General features: G+C 35.9%; 1 protein-coding gene across 5 annotated transcripts; it reads left to right on the forward strand.

The window, feature by feature from the left end:
* The first annotated feature begins 30 nt into the window (after window positions 1-30).
* LOC110850736 (protein kinase C and casein kinase substrate in neurons protein 1) lies at window positions 31-17,993 on the forward strand. Of its 5 annotated transcripts, none has more exons than XM_035853267.1 (12): window positions 31-1,141; window positions 6,060-6,148; window positions 8,564-8,852; window positions 9,670-9,734; window positions 9,835-9,958; window positions 12,326-12,398; window positions 12,960-13,113; window positions 13,197-13,317; window positions 13,950-14,057; window positions 14,579-14,733; window positions 14,887-15,059; window positions 15,171-17,993. In XM_035853267.1, exons 2-12 carry the CDS (start codon window positions 6,075-6,077, stop codon window positions 15,278-15,280), a joined length of 1,446 nt encoding a protein of 481 aa, XP_035709160.1. In that variant the 5' UTR covers window positions 31-1,141; window positions 6,060-6,074; the 3' UTR covers window positions 15,281-17,993. The 5 variants fall into 5 exon arrangements, 4 of the variants coding, with proteins under 4 accessions (XP_035709160.1, XP_035709159.1, XP_021953959.1 ...); XR_004835196.1 differs by lacking the exon at window positions 31-1,141 and having other exon boundaries at window positions 5,235-6,148; window positions 15,171-16,918; window positions 17,784-17,993; XM_035853266.1 differs by lacking the exon at window positions 31-1,141 and having other exon boundaries at window positions 5,235-6,148.
* Window positions 17,994-18,004: the final 11 nt, after the last annotated feature.

Below are 18,004 nucleotides of genomic sequence, written 5' to 3' on the forward strand. Positions count from 1 at the left end.
GGATTGTGTTTAGTGTGTAAGAATCTTCGGAAAGAGATGATGCTCTGTTGTTAACAAAAAACTATTTAAACTTTTCTTCCGTTGTCAAAAACAACATTACTAACTAATTGTTGTTGTTCTTATGACAGACGAGTGTAAAAAATCCGACTAAATCTGCTCCATTGTAATTACTGCGTTAGTGAGTATAAAATAAGATAGAAACCATGTGTTATTAGGTATATTTTATTTATTTCGTTAAAAAAGAGGGTGGTGAAAGTTCGACGGTTTATTTGTGTGGGCGAAATTGACCTTCATTCATCAGCCCACGGATGTTTTTTTTGACATTGTATTGCACTAAATGCAACAAACAATTGTGTAGTTTCATTGTTTGTGGGCGATAACTTGGGAGAAAAAAACATTGAAAATTGGGATATTTAATTCAAAGTACAAATTGTAAACTTTTGGTTGTTGAACTATGAGAATCATTGGAACTTGAAGAATTTGTCGTGTATTTGATTCAAGGAATGTGAAAAATTAGGAAAAATTACTTCTGCTATAACAGGGATTGATTTGCGTTCGGCTCGAAATATTTATGTAAAGTCAAGAAGAAGATCTCATAAGCATTGAGGATTGGAAATTACAGGAAGAATTATCTCTCGTATCTTATTTTTACGATTTACAAAACACACCTGGATTCAGAATTGATAATCATTACAAGGTCTCACAAAAGTGATCTGCCAAAATAGTCAATAAAATCCTTTAATATTTGACACTATCGGCATTGTCGTCACATTAATCCTACATTCCTTTAGCATCCAGGCTTAACACCTTGATGGTTCCTATATTATATAGTTCATACTTGAACAAGAGTAAATGTCGGTGATTATCGTGCAGTTAAATAAGTTAACAGATGACACTCAGCTTGCATTAAACCATTACAAAGGTTGGAGTTGACGACGTCGGTTAATAAAGTGGACGTGTGTTCTGCTGAACATTAAATAACTTTATTTATTTTTTGATGGGAAATTTTGTCTTCTTCATGATCTGAAAAGGAGTTATTTTTAGCAAACGTGTTATTGTTTTCCATTCGATGTAACGTGCGCTTAGTTTTTACTGGGAGGTTGTGACATTAAGGATAATATCTGGAGAAATTACCTATAAGGTGAGTAGCATTATTTCCACAATAACTTATATATTTTATGATAACAACCTACGGTTTTATGTAAAAATTGTGTAACGTCTGACAGGAAATTATAAGTTATGGAAAAAAGTGTGTTCATTAAGTTGCACTGATTTTTCATCATCTTTATTTATACAAGCACATAATGAGATTAGTATAACAATAAATTGCATAAAAGCTCAAAAACCCTGCAGCTATTTTTCCTATTTTGTAACCTTCCATGGATCAATCACGCCAATTACATAATTCATACAGTGTCAAATTAAAGGGGTAGCCCTTCAAAATCAGATCATATTATTGCCCATGGGCGATTTAATACGTAAGTAAATCAATTCGCCTATTGCATGTTTTGATCTTTTATAGCTCTCGCACGAGCATGAACATATTTGCATTTTATGTTCACCTGCCCCGTCTTTACATCACTTTTATATAGCCCGATACAAAATATTACAACTCTTCAAATAAAAATGATGATAAAATAATATAGTCAGTCCATTTCGTACTCAGAGAGCTCATTACAAAATCGAAATTTTATCCAGTCATATCACTCTCGCAATTGCATACTGATGAGCCGTCTGCAATATTATAAATTGAGCAGCAGATTCCGCACCTGCTGTCATATTATCATTCCTTTCCCATCCGCGATCGCTTACGAAATTGATTCCAAGTCAAACCTTTTAAAATAGCGGATTAGTTCTTTATTATCTCCTCGTAATTGATATTCACCCAACGCGAATAAGGTTACCTGAACGCATGCCATAGTTCTGATTCTGCTGGTATGGTATTCGCCATAAAGATGTAGTTTTTATTTATGAACCATTGTTTGATTTCATATGCCATTACTTGTGTTTTGCTAAAGGGTGTTGAATACAATACTGCATGCGTCACATTCTGGAAGTTACTGCAACAACCCAGTAAAGAATAATGCTGGTATTATAGTCAGATGAAGAAAGGTGGATGTGATGTAATTTTGACAGCAATTAGGAATGAATATAGTTCATTGCTTCATTTTTTGTCCAGTTTGTAGTACTTATAAATATCAGGTTTAATTGCGTGTTGGATGAATAAAGTCGGAAGGAAACAAAAAAAAATCAAGGACTAAATCTTGTACCATGTCCACCTTAAATTGTTCCTCCATGTATTAAATACATTGTTCCTCTCACAATAAGTTGGTAATTGAAGTTTCTTTTCATCTGGGCGGAAATCTGAAGTATTGTAATGAATATGTACGATATCATCACCTCACCACGCGTACGTTGTGATTCATCGTTGGTCTTATCATGAAAAAGTATCAATAGCACTGATCATTGACCCATCCGAGGAATTTTTATATGTAGGCGTAAAATTGTTTTCGATCTGTCATGTCGCATATTCGATAAGAAAAGTCAATCAGAATGAAATGAGAGGGATTATTGGTATCATTCGTCCGGAATGATTGTAATTATTCGAAATAATATGCGTAAATGATGATCTAATTTTTATGCATTGCGATTAACATAACAAGGGCAAATACGTAATTTACTCTACATGTTTATAGAAACTGAGAATAAAATTTCTCTGACAATAATTAATCATCATCGTACGTACAAAAGTACAATATGGAGCATATTGTAGACAATATATAAACCATGAGTAATTACTCACTGTATATTTAAACACAGGGATATATTTAGGATATTATTAAATAGGTGATCTGGAACATGGCCCCATACCAAATCGAATTAAGCATAAACGCAACCCATTCCAAATTGGTAACGGCAGTTGGCTTCACATTATAATTAGTCATTGTAGATGAATGTAAAGTTTTATCATTTGTCAGTCACCTTATCTCTAACCTGAGCTAATCCTAATTTCATGGCTCGTAATTATCTCCTCACTCAACTGCCGAGATTTTTGATTATGGGTTGAAATAAACGGTTGAGGATGAGAAGCAAAGGCAAATCCAATATTTACGGGCATTTCCCAAAGTTAAAACCACCACGTCCATCCCTAAATAATTCATCTTTAACAAACTCATGTCATTTCATTCTGTTCCATCTCGTTTGCTGGCTCTGTGCATATGTACGAGTGTTGATAAAGGATGTAATTTATCTGTCTGTGATCATGTACACATTCAAGTTTTCTTCGAGTTTCTGTTCGTGTTTAAGACTTAATTCTTGTGCCCTTGCCAAGTAAAAAATCCAGATTTAGTGAAGACAGTAAATAACCATATACATAAATTTGTATTGTGCTATTCATCACTGCTTATTGAATTTATGTCAGATGATGATTGACTTCTAGCAGTGGATTATTTCCATCCACAAAACTTTATGACGTGATCAAGGGTGTTTCATTGTTTGCCATTTTATCTTGCATTGTTTTCCCATTGTGAATATGTTATCTGCACCCAATGTAGTAGTTATGCAGACGCCAGAAGGAAATCAACCGCCCAAATTCCTCCTTTTCAAAGCAGCCTCGTATTACACATCCCCAAGAAGAAATTAATTCAGTTTTGCGCAACACTACAATTTATACAATTATAATTCAATTTCATACGTGGGAGATGTAAATTACTATTTAAAGATTATACAAGAATTCAATTATGACGAGAATGCATACCTTTAAGAAACAGTTTAGGCCGGTTTCATACATACACCGTGCAAGATTTGGTATGACAAGTAATAATTACAAATATATTTTATAACCAATCAAAGCACCGAAACATGTTTTTCGGATATATTATTTTTGGTTCAGTTATAATTATTGGCCAAGCAGCAGAATAGCTATTTGCACACATGTAGTTACATATGCAGAGAAGGGCGACATGGCTTAACTTGGCTACAAATTTCATCCAACAATGCACCCGGGTCAAGAAAACAATTCTTATTACATGAGCAATTCAAATACCGAAAGAAGAAGACGAACGTGTGTGCGTGTGTTGTACGTGTTTTGCATTTCAACCAACTGACTCTGATGATGGTATAAGCAAATGGTCCATGCCAAAGCTTCTGATCGACGAAATTAACAACAATGCAATGAGCAGATTGTTCGATGATAACATCTATCCATTCCTGCAGCAAGTTCTTCTACCACTTGTTAGTTAACAGTCTTTAGCAATGTTGCAAAGTATCGCTCAGCTCACCATGGTTTGAACAAGGAGAGAATGGGCAATTTCCTGTTTGCTGTTGCAGGATGGTTACAGAAGATGATGAAAAAATAAAGAACAGTTCCTTGAGTTTACAAGCCTTTGGTCCTCGGCTAGTTAGTTGGTTCACACTGAGGAAGAAGACGAAACTAACTAGCTCTATACCATCGCATCATCTCGTATTATACACATTTACAATCATTTATAATCAAAACCAAAACGAACTATGTCGTAATTGGGGCTTCAACATTTATTGAATTGAAAAGAAAAATGCACCGCGACAATTGCTCCAAGTAGTATCATCATTTTCTAAACCTAAGATTACAATGGTTAATTACTTGGATTGAGACTAAAACGAACTTCCGTTTGTTTGTCCAAGTTCCTCTCTCTCTCTCTTCAGACTAAAAGGTTATTAGCAATAAAAAATGGCTGAGACCAGACCAGTGTTTAGCCGCACCCAAAAATTATTTACCTGAACAGCATCCTCACCTTACAACCTTATGCCAAGTAAATTTTGGTGGTAATATATGCTCACTTCACTACAATGCATACATATGCGTACTTATCTGCATATGAAAATAAGCTGGTGCCTCACAAGACCAGGTTTTGTACACGATCATATCTTTCCCCATGAGTAGTAGTGGAGGAGACTATTTATTCGAAGAGAGGAGATCAAGTAACTGGCTTCAGTTACGAAAATCTAACTGTTTCCATTTTTGCTACCTCTCTCTCTCTTCACGCATCTCTTGCATATATCCCAATGCAGTATAAAATACGTACAAAATGAACAAGTGCGAATTCTGGTCTTGTTCAATGATGATGATGGCAACAACTTACTGAAGGAGAGCTTAGGAGGCGAGGAATTAATACAGGAATGTGAATCGCACACAGCATAATGAGCGTGTGAGTGAATGTTTCGCAAAATTGAGGATGATGATGGACGAATACCTCAGCAAGTCAGTTAAGTCGTAGCCTTTGGTCGGTCATGAGTTCGTTACTTTTTTCTGCATATCATTCGTAAATAGCAATTATCCAATCTCCCTCACGATTTTCAAATGATACTGTGTACAGTTTGTGGCGGCGGGCCTTGTTTCAATCTCTATTTATATACCAAAACACGAGAAGGCGATATTTGATAAATCCCTTTTTGGGGTTATCTTATCAACATCCATCATCGCGGTCTCTCATTTCGTGAAAGGACATCAGGGATAGTTTTCCGATACGATCACCAGTAGGAATGTAGGTGATGTGTGGTGGTGACAGTTTACTGTGGTGTCATAAATATGTCAATGGTTAAATCAGCAAGTTTATAAATTTTCGAGCAATTTTGGAGTGCTGACTGACATTTAAGCCTTGGACAAAATAGGATTGCCTACATTATTCGTGCTTACTCATCATTATTATTTATCATCGTTTGAAAACTGTCAATGTGCTTCGGAAAGATTCTTAATACTGCTTTTTGCAAACGTCACTCGTACACAATAACGATACCACTTATCGTCATCAAACTAATTTAAACATTGTAGATTTTCATCAAAAGTGAGAAGATACAAAACAGTGCAAACAAATCGAGTGATCACAGCCATTAGCAAATTAGTTTTTGATCCGTCAAGTCAAAGCTCGAGCTTGAGCTCGTTGATTAGAGTGACTGTTCTTAGCTATAAAATTAAATCTTGTTTATGTAACAACTTAATTATCGTCTCCGAGACTGTGATTACAATTTAGTTACAATTTTGAGGGCAGTGTTTCATTGATTTTTACTTATTCGCCATGAAGGTTGTCGGAGACACGATGTCACACCACAGTGAAGAAGGAATGCTGATGGCATCAAGTGACTCTTTCTGGGAGCCAGGAAATTATAAACGGTAAGTTGAATTTATTGTTCATTTTATTCCCATTATTTAGTGCACATACAGTTAAAATGTGTTCAATAATACCGGGCCTTTCTTCACACTAAACATTGGACTTGTGCTTCAAAATCACAAAGCAGAAACCAGCACAATAATATATGGCTTAAGCTCGTCGCATCTCCTCCGTTATTAGCAGTGAAGACTAATAATCCTGAGATGTGATGACATGAAATCTGGCATTTAAAAAATACTCGTCGAATAAATCACAGATAATCTCGTTGTAATATGAAGACAAATTCACAAACTTGTCGTCTTGTTTTTCATGCATTTTTGTCGTCGACGACAGCCAACTGCACTCGCTCGACCATCGTAAGAACATAATAACAATAGAAAGAACTACTTTTATGACAATAATGCAATGCTGTCTTTAATTTCTTGCCTTGCTCCCACGTGCAATTAAATTGTATGCGAGTTGTGTTATCGTATTACATGTACGTACTGCTACTGCGGCTGGAGATAAGATCTTAGCGTGCACACGGAATATGCCAACAGTCTCATCAAAATTGAAAGTGAGGCAGTGTAGGAGTCAGTCATTTTTTTTATGCTGAGCTGTAAAATATTATGTATGCATCATCGTGTGTAAGTCGATATTCCCAAGATAATTTAATTTAGGATTAGGTAGCCCAGCGTATACCATTTTGAACAAGAAGGGTCGCCCTAATGACTACTTTACTTGTGAGAAATGGGAAAGGATGTCATTCTTTGGCCATGACTCAGGTCATTCATAAGTATCTACATTTTTCTATTAGCGAGTATTTCTGTACTATCTCTTGACACATCTTTATTAAATGTTGGCTGCTGGTGAAGCTATCAAAAATTTTGAAACAATTTCAATTTGTAGAACAAACCCTTGTGGACGAACGACTAAAATAGTTGATCATTGTTGTGTCGCCCAGACGGAAATCGCTTCCTTTAGAGCTGGTGCAGTCAGATGTGGACCAGTTGCAAAATTTTTATAAATTAAACTGGTTTCACTTAATTCCGTATTCAGGTATTTGAGGTCAACCTTGCTTGCAGCTGAAACAACGCACTAGCTCTAAACTCTAAATGACGGAATGGATTTGCATCTGCTAATGACTCTTGAATGAGAGAGCACAATTTGCTAAATGTACCAGAGTCGTCACTATTTGCTCTCGTTTATAATAATTTTAATCGCCCGTTGAAAGCACACTCAAACTCAAGATCTTGGAGATCTCAGTTGTCAAGAGGTCCACTGACCTAGCAGAATTGCAAGTATGGCACGGTTTAATTCCCACTAAACACAATTCTGCTTGTCGTACACTAGATGGAATAATTCCGGGTGATCGATTTTGCAATGTTTCTATACAATGCGAATAAAATAACGTTACGTAATAACATCATCACAAAGAAATGGAAACCCACCAAGGTCAAACTGACGAGTAAAATGACGCAAGGATGCCGATAATGAGGGAAAATGTGGAATAAAAACAAACTTTATATATAATATGGAGTCGGTTAACGTATTATGTTTCTGTCGGTTCTCGCGTTTTCACACACGTTTATGTTTAAGCTTTCAATCATCACAGTAATAATCAAAAAGTGGGTTTGCATAACATAAGGAAACAACATAGACAAACAATATGGCAGCACTTTCATGCATGTACTCTGTCTGTACAGAGTAACATACAGCAAATAGTATTTCAGCTTAAGTCAATAAACATACTGGATTTAGCAAGTACTTGTTAAGGACGTTACAGGCAAATGGTTTTCTGTAAAAATTTCCAAATTTTTTATGCGGTATCCCTTGAGGCCGTAAAAATAAAAACTGGAGAAATAAATTGAATTTTGACCCTGATTTGCTGGCAAGATAGATAACTTTAGGGGTCGGGGATATACCAGTTTTTGGTCACATCCTCAAGGGACGCCACATATAAAAAAAATTTCGAAAACCTTTCGTCCGTAATGATGGGCACTCTTCTTTACTCACTGCATACACATATCTTATGAATGAACATCAACCTGCAAATATTTTTTCAGGACACACAATTGGGAAAAGTCAATTTTGTAACATTTTAAGTGTGTAGAAATTATCTTCAAATTTCCTGTCACAAAGCTCTTTTACGAAACATCAAATATTATGGTCGCACCTGCGGGCTAAGTAAATATCTAGCTGAATAAGCCTGACAGGTAAACGATAATTTCACAATAAGCTGTAGGATGCATACTCAATAGGTAATATTAAATTTTTCATCAATAAATCAATAATCATTTCAAATTAGACGCATGCTAACTTTGATACATATTTTATATTCATGTATATACCACGCAACAAACACTTAAAAAGATTGGCCCGTGTCAACTCGAATTTATTATTCATGTCCGCTAATAATTGGAAAATGTTGTCCACAGAACAACAAAGAGAATCGAAGACGGGTACAAACTCTGCAACGACCTAATCACACTGGTCCAAGAGAGGGCGGAAATAGAGAAAGCCTATGCGCGCAACCTAAAGACTTGGTCCAAGAAATGGGCAGAGACGATAGACAAAGGCCCAGAGTATGGAACGACGGAGGCCGCCTGGAAAGGCGTTCTCATCGAGGCGGATCGGCTTTGTGACCTCCACTCTGGAATCAGGGACGAGCTGCAGAACGATGTAGTCAACCAAATTAGAGGTTGGCAAAAGGACACCTACCACAAGGTAAATTATGCAAATTATGTGCTCCTCATTTCGCCCCGATATTGAATTTTAATGTAATTACCTCGCTGGCTGCTGTGTAAATTGTATGCAAAGTTCCTCCGTCCAGTGGCGAAGGTAAAATGCAAATGCTCGTATTTTGACAGATATCTGCGGCGTTAATTTGCATGCCTAGTGCTATCTCACTATCTAAATACATACATTCAGGAGGCTAAACTGTGTGGTGAAAACGTATTTAAGTGGCCTTATCTACAGAGAAATAGAGAGAATCATGAATAATAAATTTTTTGAAAGACTTCCTCTGTCGAATTATTTCAACAATTGATGTTCCGTTACATTCAAGTCTTGTTCAGCTAAACGAAAATTGTGAAAGAAATCAATCAAAAGGTGCGAGCAAGAATATGTATTATAATGGCTGTATAATGATGTCATGGGTATTTTAGTAATACATATGACACAAAACTATTGAAATCGAAATAGTTCTTTACAAATTGTACATTGCGTATCCTGCTTGCTTGTTCTGGGCTAAAAATACGACATATTTTTGATTAAAGACAAATAACAGACACATGTCTGAAACACCCAACACATGTTCTGTAGTACTTGACAGGAATAAAGCGAATTCATTATTACAACAACAGTCCAGTCAGTCTTGAAGTTGAGTAAAAAGGTAAATGACATGGATAGGAAGGAAGTATGTACATACGTAGAGATGAACGCATCAATCCATTCACGGCCACTTTTAAAATGTCAAACATTTCAACGACGGCCTCTTGTGACGCAGATTTATTTATTTGTTTGTTTTCTTATCCTTTTTCAGAACGTGATGAACCTGAAGGAGAGAAAAGAGATGGAAGACCTATTCAAGAAAGCTCAGAAGCCATGGTGAGGGTTTTAGTAAATTACGAGCCAGTGCCACTCATCCTCAATTATTGGACCTCCCTCCATGTTTACTTATATAATAGTGTTATCATTATTTTTTCAGGGCAAAGATTTTGCAAAAAGTCAACAAGGCGAAGGCAGACTATCATAACGCTTGCAAAAATGAAAAGTCAGCACTGAATCAAGAGCGAAACGCTGCCAGTGACTCGTCGCTCTCTCCAGATCAGGTAATTTTTTTATTGGCCATGGTCAATTTTTATGTCCTTTTATGAGAAATTGTGGTAGCCAAGAGTAGTAATTTGGCACTGCAATTATTCGAAATACATGTCATGTTTCACCCATGTGGCCGATTTTTGTGATAATTATGGTGATGCAGAGGCAGAGCCAACACATTCCAAACAAAACGCATGCCTCATGTTTCGAATCATCACACATATTTACGATACATTATGTGGTATAACTTATTCAAGTCGCATAAACTATTTTGTTGCGGCACAATATGCATCCACCCAAGAATGTGCTCTTTGCATACACTGCTGTTAATGATAGTTGGGCGAGAGGGAAGAGTATCACGACTGCAATAATAAAGCTCAACGTTAGATTTAATAAAATTTTTTGCTAATGCATCAACAGCCAGCAGCAGGGTGTCCCATGTGTCAATGTTCTCACAAAAAAATTACATACCATCATCACCACCCACCCACCTACCTTAAATACTTACATTGTCAACTGGGACGGATGGACGTGAGCCATGCGCCTCTAGTAAAGTCTTCAATCAAGTTCTCACCATGATGGTCGTCTCTATTCGGTCCAACTCCACCTTTATCCTCATTAACATGTTTTACTTTGTTGGGAAAACAATGGCAGGAGAGAAATGAAATGCAAATCATCATCAAATTGGTGATTAAGCAGTTTATTCTGCTCGTTGATGTGTTTCATTATCGTCAGAGAAAGCAATTTTCATCAATTTTTTGCCACTGTTGGTCTGGCTATGGGACTGTGCAAAAAGCATGTTTTCAATTTGAGGGTGGGTATGGGTCAAGGCATCCAATCCATCCCAAGTAATTACAACATGGGGCATATGTAGGTCGCACCAGGGGGGTAGGGGTCAAAATTCTCCGAAATTCAATCACATGCTTGCGGCCCCTATGTACCTGCAAGAGCAACGAGCAACGAGGAGCAACAATTTGTAGTTCCCTTTCAAATTTACTGCTTGAATTGGTAATTTGCCTGCGAAAATGTACCATTTTAATGATGCATATTGTCAATGTCGCATCCAAATGAAGCTCGTGTGAATTATGAAGAAAGCCTTTAACAGACACCATTACATGCATATAGTCGCTGAATAGTTGATACTACTTTACGGTAGCGATGAGCAGTTCATTCTTGATCTATTTATCGGTGGAGTGATTGTGACGAACTTTCTGAATAGTACAATAATCGCATCGCACACCAATGGCAAACTTTTTTTTTAGATTGGTCCTTGTTTACTTGTTCATAACTGGTGTGCATTGTGCCACTTTTCACTAAATGCAAGTGGAGATTATCATTGTGTTCGATTTTCTTTTTAACTATATGCATGTACGCATCGCATATTTGATGCCTTGCATAAACCTGAGTCTGAGATGATGAATGTGTTCTCCTGCTGCTGCTTCAGTGTCACCTTTATCAGAGGAGAATCTTACACGAGTCAAATATTTGCACATCAAAATCAATAGTGATCAAAGAATTTCTAGATTCATGTAGTTCGGGGAATATGAAGTCGTGTAGGCATGATGAGAATAAAATCTTCTTCGAGGTATGGTTATAAATAGGTAAAAATATGCCATGTTATTCAATACCTCAATTCCATATTGACTTGGCCTACATACTTACTATTGTACCGTGTAATACCTTATGGATAGGCTTAAATGGTCCTAAATCAGTTCGTGGTATACTGGAGTGTACAGTGTTTCGCTTAATATGCATGACTTTTTCGATGAATTTGGTAGTGATTGGATTCTTGAAAAGCAGACATGACACGAGTATCTGGAAGACTCTTGATCAAATATTCACTGTGTGTGCGTCATTATGTATAAGAAACAATTTCAACTTGGCATTATATAGCAAATGTTTGGGTCGTGCATTTTCTAATAATCTTATATGAAATTAATGAGCATACGGGCACCGTGACATGATTTTTTATTACCCATCATAAACCGAGGTTCTATTCCAATTTGGGGGCAAAACATGGCTGCAAGGTTCATATGTAGGTATGCGTTTAATAAGGGCAGCATCAAATGCAGGCGAGATAAAATAAGCTCTAGTTTAATCCACCTGCTACTGCATTGTAATTCATCATAATTCTCATTGTCATGAAATTGATCGGCGAATTGATCTGTTCAGATTGAAGGTTGAGTGGCACCATTTTTAGAACCTGGTTACACAAGAAAAGTTTGGAACGGCGAAATCGACATGCCAACTTTAATCAAATCGACCTAGGGTAAAATGTCATGAGAAGGAGCTACATTCATCAATGCATTGAATTACTACAAGCTCCCCTTTTTCTAAAAGAGACGTGTTATTATTATTATTAATCACCGTGTAATTTTCAGGTAAAGAAGCTACAAGATCGAGTGTCGAAGAGCAAAGAGGAAGTGCAAAAGACGCGAGAAAAATATGACTCAGGTATGAAATTTGAGAATTATGTTTACGAAATAATGTCCAAATGCGTATTTATAAAGTATTGAATTTGTTCAATTAACACCATACAATCAACATCTACGAGAAAATTTAATTTACTATAATATCAGGTTTCATGTTTTTTTACAAACGTACTTTGCTTATATTTCACATCTCGTTCATCAAATTTTTTTGACAAGAATAGCCAATCGTTGTGTCCTCGTTGTTTGACTAAGGATAAGTCCACCTTCATCGATCATTTTCTTCAACATTTGTGTCGACATGTTCTCGTACTCCTCCTCGTCAGAGTCAGATTGCATTGGCTGTGAGTCACAGCACATCCTTTTGAGATGGATGGCTTCACTGTATCACAATAAAAATTATGTAGTTATTAAAAGAAAATCAATAATTGTTTAGAAGTGGAATACAAAAATTAAATGATAAACATTGCCTTCATTTTAATTTATAAACGAATTGTTGAGGAAATACTATAGAGAGATATGTCCACGAGAGCGAAGAGAGAAGGGGATGGAGAAAATTATCAACTTGTTGTTTTCTCACTCGCAGCTATTCAAGAGATCACGCAGTACAACCCAAAATACATTGAGGACATGAGAGATGTTTTCGACAAGTGCCAAGAAGTGGAGGCAAAGCGGCTCAAGTTTTTCAAAGATGAAATGTACTCGATCCACAAATGCATCAACATTTCCGTGAAAGAAGAGTAAGGATAAATAATCCTACTAAAACTTGATGTTTTTATGAACAGGGAGTGTAACATCGCTGACCATTATGCTAATTTTTCAGGTTACCACAAATTTATGAAGAATTTTATCACACAATTAGCAACGCGGATCATATGAAAGATTTAAAATGGTGGTCCAACAATCATGGAGTCAACATGGCAATGAATTGGCCAACTTTTGAGGTGAGCGAGTAAAAAAAACTTGATAAATTGCAATAATGTTAACAAAAATCATCCAGTTGAGTCGTTCGATCGATCCGTTTGTGGACACGCATTTTTCCAGTCATTAGATAATTCATGATGTGATAAAGATCGGATTTATAAAGATTGATGGAAGAAATGGCTCTTTTCCTCAATGAAAATGGACGTCGGAAAATTTATCTGTCATCTGTCACACCATTTTAAGCGTTAACTATGTCTACTTTTTTCTTACTACAAATCATTCAAACAAATCTAACTAGTGATGACGGGTGGATGAATTGCATGTTGCCTTTGAATGACTTTCATAGCTTCTACATATGTGGAGAAACTATCACAATTTTGCAATACTTTGGTCTTTCGGGATTTTTTTTTCATTTTGGAGTGCATGTCATGTTCCTTAGTTTTAATGGAGCTGCAGCATCTCAGCAGCTATCGTACTACAAGTTTGATTTACTTTTGAACCATATTCAATCAAATGTCCTTATATGTACATTTACTTTTGTGCAGTTCTTTAGTTTCTCTAACCACTTGATTTGATTACAATCGGCATGACAAGTGAACGTATGGAATGAGTTTGTTTTAATTTTTGTTGGATTGGTTTTTGCACTTTAAAGGACTACTCGGAAGAATTTAGAGACATAACCAAAAGCAGGGTGAAAGATGCCGTGCCCGCCGGTGGAATCATGTTGTTAACCCAAAAGCCCGTTTCGGACGATCTGCCTGTAAGAAATTCCATCCCTTGGGAACATCCCTACTTTCCTGCTGCTTATTCATTCATCGTCTATGTAGATCTCTCTCTGCTTTCATCACTCACTGCTTTCTCCTTGCTGAATAATTATATTTGCATTTTGGTATAAAGCATTTTGGACGCATGCAACTGAATGCTTTCACTTTTCAGGTTTCGGGCATTAATTTCCCCCCTGCTGCGATATCCTTTGTCATGAGTTAGTGCTACTAATATGTTATACTTTTAGTAATTAAATATAAGCGGTGTGTGATTTAAATTAATACAACAACAACTTGACTTATGATTAATGGATTAACCCTGTCAGAGATGGGAGGATGCTTTGTGGGAGTGGTATTTAGTCTATTGTAAGCCTATTGATGTAACTAGTAATCGAGGGGTATTATTATGCATTACGCAAACTCGTGATTTTGTACTTTGGGGCTTAATTACTAGATAATAACTTTTAGAATATATGCTGAACTACTTCACCCTATGGGGTTACTAATTACTTTACAGGCTGGCGGTCCTCAAGATCCTCCACCACCCACGATGGTGATGTCGAAAGGCAATTCCATTAAGGTGAAAGCAAACGGAAATGGGACAGAGTCTAAACCGAAAATGAATAAGGGGAGTCCTGGCTCTAAAGAGGACATTAAGCCTAACGGTTCAGGGTATGCGATTGATTTTATTAAATTACTCACACAGCTTGATACTACTTGAAGTATTATCAATTATTAATAATAATTGCATTATTTAGTACAGCAATATTTAGCACATAAATTAGTTACTGAAATTAATTTTGGGAGGCATTTATTCAAATCTAGTTCATCACTCAACAGGAAAGGAAGCAAGGAGGGAAACCCGTTTGAGGAGGAGGAATGGGATGAATATTCTAATACTGATGCGCCACTGGTAGACCGGGGGGAACCGGGCATTCCTGTTCGAGCATTATATGACTATGATGGGGCAGAGGATGATGAATTGACGTTTAAACAAGGTGTGCATTACTGCTTTTAAATGTTAAATATTACGAACTGATGATTTTAGACTCACTGTACAATACATGGTTTATGGTGTTCATAAAATTGATACCTGCTTGTGTTTTTAGGGGAAGTGTTCGAAAAACTAGAAGATGAGGATGAACAAGGATGGTGCAAAGGGAGGAAAGACGGACGTGTCGGACTCTATCCTGCGAATTATGTAGAAGTTGTTCAGTAGGGTTAATTGTTTTAATAGACTTCAATATTGTTCCCCTGCCAGTCGTCGTTCCCCGATAAATCATAAATCATTCGTAGATCGGAAATATCACCTTATTTTGTGCTATAAATATTGAATTACGCAAGCTCTATACAATTTGCTGGAGGTAGACCGACCTAGAGATCTCCAAAATGAGTGTGAACACAGATTAATAAGGGTAATCACATATATAATTACACCAATATATACACATACTACAAACATATAGAATAACTAACTAATAGTTGTGATGGGTGATTTTCACGCCCACTAAAACAGCACCATCATTGCTCGTCGCTTATCGGAAGTAATAAGTAAATGTCTTCAACAAGTGAAATCCTACTTTTTAGACTGTCCCTCATGTACGTTTCCGTCTGTAACTTAAATTAATCTCAGGTCTTTTGAAATTCTTGGAAAAGGAATCAATGTCTTTTAGATTGTTATCTCATTTTGTAGTTTTGAAGAGTGTTGCCTTTAGAAAAATACGTACATTACAAACATTCTTGAGAACAATGCAGTTTTAGACTCTATTATAATTATGGTGTCATAATTTGTTCTTAAAAGGCCATTCATACATTTATTTACTTGTGTAACAAATGAATTTCCCAAACTATAAATTCCTACTACTAAAAATCCCATCTCGAGAGAAAATCTAATCGCAATTCGGCTAATCATTCCTAAATATTTTTGTTAGCAGAGACATTTTTGCATCAAAAAGTATGGTAGCTTACACAAATGGGTAATCGGAACCCTTTCTACCCTTTCTAAATGTAAATGCGAGTCACCCTTTGTATAATATATAGCAATCCTGTCCTCATCTACAAATAATCACTACAACCGCTCGTTGTTCTTCACCAACTCCACTCAATCAATAACTATTTAATCCAAAAATTCCATGGAAGAAGACTCCCATCAAATGACTACGTCTGTAGACGGTATTCAAAAAGTATTCATGATAATATGCAAAACTACATTAGATAGATTATGCTACGATTATCCGACACTATATTACTTTGCATAATACTAAAATTATTCGACCATAGAATATTAGAAGATGTGCCACGTGCCCGATATGTTGTTGTCGCCTGATGTAGCTTTTAGTCTTTACTATTTCGAAAGAGGTTAAGCATAATGAACCCCGAAACGGGTTTTAGACTGAGGTGACCGGACGACACACACAAACAACAAACACAAGCGTATGCAATACAAAGCTTGAAATACGTACGTATAATAATTCAGCAGAGGGGGCGAGGATGATGATTTCAAATGTAATAATTACTTGTAGTTAGTTATCGAGCAGTTTGTGCATAATAAAAAAGTTAAGGAGGAGAACAAACAAACAAACTCACATTAAAGAGTAAAATCGCAGTGATGATGACTAAAATATGCTTCTACGAATTTTATTTTTGATTATGTTGCAATGTTGTTTGTGAACAAAATTCGTTATTGTGAGTTTAGTGAGATTGTCAAAAAATTTATTTATTTCTCACAACACAATCCATACATATATTATTTACCTGTCAAAACTACCACGAAATTATTAAATGGTTGGTTTATGTGTATTTTGTTTGTGCGATATATTACATTTGTATGCATCAGGATGGGCAAGCTACTTTGGTCGTAAGATATAAGATACAAAATGAAGATACTTTCGGGTTCAGGTATAAAATGCATCTTGTTCAAGTACTTCAGGGTACAAGACACTGTCCTAAAAATTAAGTAGCCAAGATACAAGATGTCTATCTTAAAATACTTTTATGTTTTAGAAGATACATACTTTCTTCTTTTCGTGTGGTATTCATGTTCAATTACTCATGCTTAATGTCAATCGAAGAAAATCTATTTAATATAAAATTTAAGGTACATTTAGTAATCACCTTACAAATTTCGTTACAAGTGTCTATATTTTAAAAGAATTCTAAATTTCGAAAAGTAGACCTACAGTACATACATTTTTTACATTGCACCTATATTTCTACTACATTCGCTGCTTGCTCAAACTAAAAGTAAAACTTGTAATATCTACATTCATGAAGTATAGGTCCATATCATGCAGTATGCTATGTACTAAATACATAATTAGTACATATATACTACGGATTTGCATATTTGCTCTATAAAATTTGTAAAATAATAATGTGCTCGTGTGCATATACACCCAAATGGGTATATATATACATGTGTATATAAGTATGTACACATGTACATACCAGGTATGTAATTCCTAAATTAAAATTTCACAACTCTGAGTACGACAAGATGATGATCAAATTGACCGACAGTAGTAAGAAATGGATTTACTTTATCGGATTTGTGATTTGTATCTCGTATGCTGTCAAAATCTTAACATACTTTTCTGTGGATAAGATGTATGAAGAAGATACTATTCGTTTGCCTAAAAGATGCATATGTACAAGATACTTATTTCTCGACGATACAAAATAAAGAGACTATCTTCTAACTTTTTTCATGTATCTTGACAAAGTATCTTGCCCGCCCGACTTTGCATATACATATTTATATGTACACGTTGCATGTAACGTTGTTAGTAATAACTATATAATTGATTGATGTGGTAAAAATTATTCGTCAAATAGGTGTTATTCTAATTTTAATTTATGAATACTTGTCGGATGGAATGGAATGACTGAAAATAATAAAATAAATGCAGTGAAAGTATAAGAAGACAAAGAAATGTTCAAAACA

The sequence above is a fragment of the Folsomia candida genome, unplaced genomic scaffold (genome assembly GCF_002217175.1).
Source record: "Folsomia candida strain VU population unplaced genomic scaffold, ASM221717v1 Fcan01_Sc006, whole genome shotgun sequence".
NCBI lineage: Eukaryota > Metazoa > Arthropoda > Collembola > Entomobryomorpha > Isotomidae > Folsomia > Folsomia candida.

Bases quoted from the DNA above. Each gene is read 5' to 3' on its own strand.
- LOC110850736 (XM_035853266.1), top strand. From the start codon at position 6,054: ATGAAGGTTGTCGGAGACACGATGTCACACCACAGTGAAGAAGGAATG. The intron at 6,149-8,563 runs GTAAGTTGAATT...TGTTGTCCACAG, and splicing joins GAGCCAGGAAATTATAAACG to AACAACAAAGAGAATCGAAG. The intron at 12,399-12,959 runs GTATGAAATTTG...TCTCACTCGCAG, and splicing joins GCGAGAAAAATATGACTCAG to CTATTCAAGAGATCACGCAG.